A 9,331-nucleotide genomic window follows, 5' to 3' on the forward strand; every position below is an offset into this window, starting at 1 on the left:
TTTCTTTAAATTTGAAATTCGTAATATGTAAAAATACTATATAATATACTTGTATATAGTAAAAGTATACACTAAAACAAATAAAATGACTGAAAAATACCAAAAAATGCTCTTAAAATGAGTAAAATTGAAAAATGAAAAATAAAAGATTCAGTTTTTTGACGTACCCAGTGGCGTAGCAAGGGTATGGTGAAATGTGCTTACGGTAGGGGCGCGAATTGCAAGGGGGCACAAAATTGTGCAATTCATATTTTTTTCCTACAAATAGATCGACATTTTTCCGTTATACTTTTTAAAATATGTAGATGCTGTCTATTTGTATACACTACGTGTGAATTTAATGATGAAATTATGAAAACAGCACAAGGGCATTTAAATAAAAATGTTCATATGAAGGAATAAAGTCAAAAAGTTATAAAGCGAGAAAAGAAATTTTTCAAAAATTAAAATTAACACCGTAATAATAACTTATAAATATAAATTGAACCTATACTAAAAAAAAATTAGTAAAATTAAAGATAAAGATTTTTTTCTAAGTTTGCCAGGGCTGCTAGCTAATCTTTCTACACCACTGCACGTACCTATAGAAAATTGTATATTTGGAAAGCATTGTATAAAGTCATCCAAAAAAAGATGCATTTTGAATTGAAATCCCGACGTTATAAATAATAATGAATAATATTTGATAAATATAATATTAATATAATATTATATAAAATACATAAAGAGGACTCTTATCAGTCTTTAATGCAAAATTATTTTATAATCTTATTCACCGTAACATAAGATGCAAATTTAAATACTTTTGTTGTACTCAATTACGTACATGTAGTATGTATATCTTGGCCAAACAAGTAAAGGGGGCTTGGAACAAGACCGGACTGGGCAGGCGGGATACCTGGAGTTAGTACTGGTGGGTCACTTGTTTGAATTAGGACACTTTTACTCGTTAGGAAGTTTTTATATTTTAGGTTTATCAGTTCAGGCTCATTGTGCCGACAGACATAAACGCATTTTCTAATGCGCTTGCATTAGAAACTGTCTAAAATTAAATAAACGGTCTTTTCATTTTTAATAATAATATTAAGTGTTCAAATTTTCAAAATAATATACAATAATTTTATATGAAAATACAATAATTTCTTTTTAGAGTTGTTTTTATACTTTGGTAGTGGCATAAATTGGATCCAATTTCTGGTGGTGCAGAGACATATGTTCCACTTATAATTTTCAACACTAATTTTACAATTTCCTAAGTAAAATCCTTCCCAATAAACTATATATTTATTTAAATAACAAATCAATTTTGAATTATTTTAGCATAAAATCTTTATTAATATAATATCAATAAAAAAACAATCAACATTTTTTTTTTAATAGATATGCTGATTTCCTTGGTTCTTGAAAATAATATTATAGGTATACAAATTTCAATGATTTTCTAGTGGTGCAAAAACATATCTTTGTACCACCACATTTACACCACCCAGTTTACGCCACTGACCTTTGATATAGTGGGCTGTTTTTTATTTTTTCGGAAGAAATTTTTGACTTAGTTCGGCCCTGGCTTGGAACCGATCAGTCCCGGGGTCCTCAAAAGTTCTTGCTGACCCTGAGCTTATGTGTTGTTTACGAGTAACATGTTGAGCAAACCGGATCAGACCATTTTTTATATTTTCAACAATTAACGGACATAATTCAATAATTTTTTGAACAATATTCCGAGGAACTTGTGGGTTGCATAAAAGGAGGCTATACATTTTTCTACAATGTTATTTTTAGCCACGTTACTATTAATATTTATACTGGGTAAAGATGAAGATGTTGCTAAACTAGGTACCTACCTGTTATAGAAAATGTGTCTGTATTACATTGCTTTAAGGTAAACTATTTATAATGATATGGATTGAATCATTTAGCTGAATTAGAGTAGAAATTTCAAACGGTATATAAGTGGCTAAATGTTTTTTGAAGGAATTTAATAAATCAGTGGCGTGCGGTCAGGACAAGCTAGGTAAGCGGCGCATGCTCAGCCAAAAAGGAAAAAATAAAAAGATTAATATTTCTAATGAGTGCGATATTTGTTAGAGCTGGCGGTATTTACGGTATACCGGTGAGTCACCAGTATTGGGAAATACCGGTATTTGGAACTACCGGTATTTCAATATTCTGGTATACCGGTATTTTTCGGTGCGGCGACGTGGTCGTGCTATTTTAGTATTTCCGATAATATTTTCGTTGTATTAGTTTATTCTTATCTAACATGTGTTGTGTAATTATTCTTATTCTTATATTATGTCAAATATACAGGGTGTATCTTACTCGGATGTATACTAACAATAAGTGTATATTTAATATTTATGTTTGCAGACTATGGTACACCCTACGTTCATATTTTTACATATCGTTTATTACATATCTATTTTGATACCCATTAGTATTTAATCTACGACAAAATTATTATTACTTGGTAGTTGGTAATAGGACATGGACACGTGATAAACCAGCAATATATTCCAACCGTAATACCGATTATTAGTAAATCACATCAATATTTCACTATTCCAGCTCGTATTACAGTGCGCGGAATCGTAGTTAAATGACGGCGGTTATACACTGACGCACATCATAAATACAAAACATCAATATGTCAACATCATTATTTTCTTGTTGTGTTTCTTGTCTAGTCATTACACAAGATTAAATAAATTGTTATTTTACTGTTCACTTTTACATAGGTAAGTAATAATTCAAATACATTATTTATACCTAATAATATTTAAATATGCATTTTTATTTTATTCAATATTTAATCATGGTATTTAATTTAAAACTAGTTAATTATATAATGATTATTATCAATTTGTCGTTCATCATTTATTTTGTTAGTAATTTGCAGAGAATGTATTAATTTTTAAAATATATCTATTCAATTTGTTATATATATTTCAAATGTATATTTTTAACCGTTAAGAAACTAATAATTTAATAATGATAGGAACTTTTAAACTTTATTGGGCCAGCTTTTTTTTGAAAATCATCAATTTCAATGATTTAAAAATGATGACATCAAAAAAAAATTGGAGCAAATCGATATTTTTTGAGTTATAGGACAGTATCAAAATTGTGTATTTTATATACCGTTACATATTTACAAAATTTTCTATATTTTATCGCTCTACGCTAATAAATTGTCAAGCATTAAAAAAAAATAAAAATCATTGAGAAAAAATAAAATTTCTCTTCTATTACTAATTATTAGTAATTATTAAATATCATTATTATATTAATTTTACTGTGATTTTAGTAATAAGGACAATAGACAATTAGGTATTTAATATATTTTTCCTTAAATTTAGATAAAAAATAATTATGAAAACAAAATCAAAAATTTGGTTATATTTTGAAAAACACCCAAATGAAGGGCTTTGTAAAAAATGCAGCGAAAAAAAAATAGCAAAGGCGGTAACACAAGCAATTTAAAATCACATCTGCGTTACAAACATCCAAATTTGTATTCAGAATATTTGAAAATTGATGGGTAAGCACTGAGCTTACATACATAAATACTTAATATATCAATCTTTCATAAAACTAATAATATCTTAAATGTATTATTTGAATCATTTTTAAAGAAATAGTACAATTACTACATCTGAAGAAGCGCAAGAGTACAATATTGATGATCCTGTTTTAAGTAATCTTCAAAGCAATTTGGCGTCGGATAGTCAGGGCAGTCAGGCATCAATCTCTAAAGGTATCATTATCTATACATTCAGTTGTAAATTCGTAACTAGCCAAAATTATTGTTATCTAAGTGTATGTAATAAGTAGGGCTAGGAAGTTGTGCATATCGTTCTAAATTCTACTCTCGATTCATAGCAGATCAAACTAGAAATTCGAGATATAGGTACAAGGATGAGTTTAAAAATGTTTAATTTAAAATTCATATTTTGCATATTCGGTCAATTTTAGGAGAAAAGTGCATATTTAATATCTTTTAAAAACAATTTAATTTAATTTATTTTTTATTTTTATCGTTATAATCTTATGTTAAATAACTGTCGTTCATTTGAATTTTAAAATCTTAAGAAATTATTGCACAGTTACCTAATATAAAACATTTATTTTTTTTATTTAGGCATTTTTAAACAAAGTAAACTAAAAGTATATCACCCACTTGATAAAAAAAACAATTGAAAAATATAAGCATGCCATTGCCGTTTGGATGTGTGCAGACATGCAACCGTATAATTCGGTAGAAAAAAAAGGATTTAAACATTTACTTTCCGTCCTCTGTCCTAGTTTTGAACCTCCTAGCCGAAAATATTATTCTGACTATAAAATTCCTCAATCATACGAAGACGTAAAAAATTGCATTAAGGAAAAATTAAAAGGTGTATCGTATCTTGCCCTCACAACTGATTGTTGGACATCAGGAAATGGTCATCCATTTATTGGATTAACAGCCCATATTATAAATGAGGAATGGGAATTCAAAAGTTTTTGTTTGGCATGCACTTCTTTGACTATCGACCATAATAGTTTTAATATTAAAAATAGTATCAAGCAAATATTACATGACTGGGATATTGACGAATCTAAGATCGCAGGCATCACCACAGATTGTGGATCAAATATTTTAAAGGCTGTTGAACTAATGTCATTTAACCATGTTTCTTGCTTTGGACATGTTTTAAATACTGGTGTTACAAATGCATTTTCCTTACAACCTGTTAAATATTGTACTGAAAATGCAGTAAAAGTAAGATCTGTTTTCCACTACAGTTCCAAAATGAAACGTGCATTATTAAATGAACAGACAAATTTAGATCTTCCTCCTCTAGTTCCACCGTCTTCGTCTGACACTCGTTGGTGGTCACTACTTCCATGTTTAAACTTTTTATATACACAGAATGAAGCGTTGAAAAAAATTTTAATATGCACTAAACACCAACAAATGTTACCCACTTTTAACCAGTTGAAGTTAATTGAACGTATATTACATATAATGGATCCTTTAAAACAGTTGGGTGAAGCTTTAGCATCAGAAACTAAGGTTACCATTTCAGGATTATGGCCAGTATATGAGCAACTAAAATTAAATTTAAATAAAACAGAAAATATAATACATAATTCCATACAAAGTGTTAATTTAGAAACGGATAGTGTTCAACTGTTTGACAACACTGAAGACATTCATTTTGATAAAAATATATTGCTAGAAGAATCTTCTACTTTTTTTTCTCAAATAAATTATGATACCGAAGAAGATGGTGATACAGATGAAACTTTAAATATAGAACTATCGCAAGCACTCAATCACGTAGAACTCTTAATAACAGATACTATATTTGAAAAATTATCTAAACGCTACTTTGAAGACTTTAAAACAAAACAATTGATACAATTAGCATCGTTTTTAGATCCCAGATATAAAGCGTATTGTTTGAATGATTGTGATTTAAGTATTATAAAACAATTACTAATAGAAGAGTTGAAAAAATCTGGAGATCAATCAGGAGAAATAAATAAAAATAAATCGCTTTCATCGAAAAAAAAACGTTATTCTGGTAAGTTTATAATATTTAAAAAAAAAATTTATTTTACACATAACTATAATGAAACATTTTGCACAATTTATAGGCATAGCTTTATTTTTAAGCAAAAATGTACCTTCTGAATCAACATTAAATGACCAAAATATTTTTGAGGCGGAAATCGAAAAATATATTCAAATTCCCAAAGCAGACCTAGATTCAGACTCTCTTGCTTGGTGGAAAATATATAAATCAGAGTTTCCGAATTTATCTTTATTATCAAGAAAATATTTATGTATACAAGGCACTAGCGTACCTTGTGAAAGATTGTTCAATTATGGAGGTAACGTAATTACTGATAAACGTACATCATTGTCAGCGGAACATGCTGAACAACTAATATTTTTATCAAAAAATTCTCATATGATAGTTGATAGTTAACTAGTATGATTTTTATTTTTAGTATTTTGGTAAACTTTAATTTAATTATATTAACTTTGTTGTGTAAAGTAACACATTTATGTTAAACAAATAGTACTACTATTATTATTTATTATATTATTTTGAATTTGTTAAAATCATCAAAATGACAATTTTTATGATTATGATATAAAACAGTGTATACTTATAAAAAGTATAAACGAGTATACCTTTGTTATTTTATTGTAAAAGGAACACATTTTTAAATATATATTTTAGTATATACATTACCTATTATAAGTAATATAATTATTTTAACAATTTATCACTCATTACTATGTATAACATTATTCATTATTAGTTATAATAACTGTGATATTATAATATCTTATAATTCTTGTACCTAATTAATAAAGTTTATTATCAAACAAGTAATTTTTATTTCAGTTGAATATCTTTTAAATATTTGTCTATGCATTTTGTCTTACTCTCATATTCGTGTAAACCTTGTGTGTCAGAGTTATATTTATAATTAAATTTTTTTTTGTTCCGATTCACATTAAAAATGTGTACTTTCCAGTTTCTACTACCACCGTGTTCGGTAAAGGAGCTTTTAGCCTTTAGGCACACTTGACCTTGTCGTTTGAATTTAGATATATTCAACTTATAGGTAACGTGTTACTAATATTTTGATACCTATTCTAAATAATGTCCCATGAATTTAATATACCTATAGTCTACACAAAACAACACGACACAACACAATGAAGTGTAAAGGCGCTTCAACGTATTAACGAAGTTTGAGACTACACGGAACACGGCGATAATATACGGTATTTATATGATCTATAAAATACACGTAGTATTTACCGAATGTATACGGTATTTACCGAAGAGACGGTATTTATCTGAGAGACGGTATTTACCATACCGGTATACCGATAGAAACCGGTATGTAAACGCATACCGACTACCGGTGAGTGAATTTCACATACCACCAGCTCTAATATTTGTCCCGGACTGTTTTCATACGAAATACCTCCCCCTCAGCTCGATTTAACACAATGCAGCTTATAAATATATGAAATGTAAATGAGTTTTATAGATTAAGTCTATATACATTATGTACAATATAATATTTATAGGTAGATACTCAATGGCTATTATCCAAATAGATATTATTTATGTTATTATTATATATTATTATATATGATTATTATGTATATGTTATTATTTATGATCCAGCTACATATTATATTTACTATGAAGTATATAAAATGTCTTACCTTTTTAATACATCAATGGGTTTTTCAACCCCAAGCTGAAAATATGTCTTTAACATCAGAATCGGCCATTCTTACAATAATAACAGAAACAGTTGTAAGTGCAAACATTAGAAAATAATAAAATATGATAGTAAGTTGTGGTCTAAGTAGTATTACAGATTACAATTTACAGTTGAGTAAAGAATACTTAATGCATAGTGTGCAAGTCGCCACGATGCCGCCGCGAGATTATAGATCGAGTTGCAGCGATGACAATAAAATTGTGATATTAATGGAACTGTTGGATAGGTTTTACCAAACGACCGGTTATATTATCTAACATTAGTACCATTTACCAAACGGTTTGATAATATTAGAATAAAATCCAGTTAATATAAAATATATAAACCGTATTCAATGTCATTTATACTTAGTAATTATAGCAAAATGTTTGCATTACATTTAATGATGATTTGGTAGAAAATACAAGGATGATTTTTTCATGATTACTTAAATATTTGATATTTTTTTTTAACTTAGTATCTGTTACAGTACATTTGCTATTATAAATATGAAGCATGTTAAATTTACAAAACAGTTGTTTACAAAATAGTTTTTGTGAAAACTCCACTACACTTCTTTAAAGATCACAATATTTATGGTTATGACAAGTATATTTTGGTTATAATAACCATAAAACAATTTACAAAACTGTTTTGTTGTATACAACTAAGTTATGTTTTTCCATGCAACTGAACAATAAAAGTAATATTAAATATTAATTATTATTTATTATTAAATCAATAAACTACCAAAATGGCTACATAAGACTCTAAACTTTTTTTTTTTAGGAAAATTCATTAAATAAAGCATTGAACTATTTTCTATACAAATATATCTATTAGCCAATATATGTATTAATTACATTTTATTAATGCAAAATAAAGTACAAAACTAAATAATATACTTTTATCAGGAAATAGAATATTAGAAGTAAAAAAATATTTTTTTTTGATATAATTCAAAAAAAGGATTTAATTAAAAATAAGGTCTCGGACGAAAAAAACGATGTGTCAAGTTTTTAAGTTAATATTTGAGATTATATAATAATATATAGGCTTTATGCTATAATATATATATATATATATGTTTATACTTTTCTTTAACAGTAATTTATTACTTATCATCAATCAATACGACTAGAATATGAACATCAGAATTCATAATATACTCGTATGAAATATGAATAATATGATTAATAAAATAAAAAAATAAATTAAATACCTAGTACTAAGTACTAATATTATAAAATATTAATTACTAATATACTAAGTACTTGTAAAATGGTTAAGTAATTTATATTTATTAATTATTTAAAAAAGTAATATTACAGACTTAAATTTATACACACAAGTATTTATTTGTTACTTTTTTATTTTAAATAAATAAATATATTATATATATATATATATATAAATACATTTTTCTTTGAAATATAATAATCTTACTAGGTGGGTTAACCACGAGTTTAGTTATTAATTATAATAAAGCTTCCATAGGAATAATGAATATGTAATAACTAGGGAACGGATTTATATGTAATAAAAATACAGAAATATGTACATATATATGTAAGTATAATTTATAAAATATGTGCTAAAAACATCCAAATATGTGGGGAAAAAAAAATTAAAAAAAAAGTGATTATTATTATTAAATTATCAAAAAGATTTGTTGCATTGAATTATTACAATATCTTGTAAATTATCAAATGTTAAATGTCTCCTATTAGGTATCAAAATACTTTTAAAGCGGCTAAATTATCGTTTCACATCAACCGATGTATTAAAAGCATATTTCAAGTGCATACTATCAGAAGGCGATAATTCCAAATTTGTAAAAGGTTGTCTGCCATTCATTATGTCATTGATTGTTTTAAAATCAATATTGCCTGGAATTTTTTTCTGTAACAGCATGAATTTTCTTTCTTACGACATCTATTGGTCCGCTTACGAGTTTTAATCGCTGATTCAACAATTTGCATACTATCATTTGGTGAAATATTTTTTATTAATAATTTTGTTAAATTATTTTTAATTAAAATTA

The 9,331-nt window shown here is 26.7% G+C and overlaps 1 protein-coding gene across 1 annotated transcript; it reads left to right on the plus strand.

Moving 5' to 3' along the window:
* Positions 1–3,437: 3,437 nt before the first annotated feature.
* LOC112694329 (zinc finger BED domain-containing protein 1-like) lies at positions 3,438–5,981 on the plus strand. Its single transcript, XM_025569766.1, has 5 exons — positions 3,438–3,541; positions 3,636–3,757; positions 4,239–5,079; positions 5,149–5,447; positions 5,647–5,981. Exons 1-5 carry the CDS (start codon positions 3,438–3,440, stop codon positions 5,979–5,981), a joined length of 1,701 nt encoding a protein of 566 aa, XP_025425551.1.
* Positions 5,982–9,331: the final 3,350 nt, after the last annotated feature.

The sequence above is a fragment of the Sipha flava genome, unplaced genomic scaffold, assembly GCF_003268045.1.
Source record: "Sipha flava isolate LNK unplaced genomic scaffold, YSA_version1 127_pilon_pilon, whole genome shotgun sequence".
Classification (NCBI taxonomy): domain Eukaryota; kingdom Metazoa; phylum Arthropoda; class Insecta; order Hemiptera; family Aphididae; genus Sipha; species Sipha flava.

Excerpts from the sequence above, each read along its gene's own strand:
- LOC112694329 (XM_025569766.1), top strand. The coding sequence starts at position 3,438 with ATGCAGCGAAAAAAAAATAGCAAAGGCGGTAACACAAGCAATTTAAAA. Across the intron at positions 3,542-3,635 it reads GAATATTTGAAAATTGATGG|AAATAGTACAATTACTACAT; the intron begins GTAAGCACTGAG and ends TCATTTTTAAAG. Across the intron at positions 5,080-5,148 it reads GTTACCATTTCAGGATTATG|TGTTAATTTAGAAACGGATA; the intron begins GCCAGTATATGA and ends TTCCATACAAAG.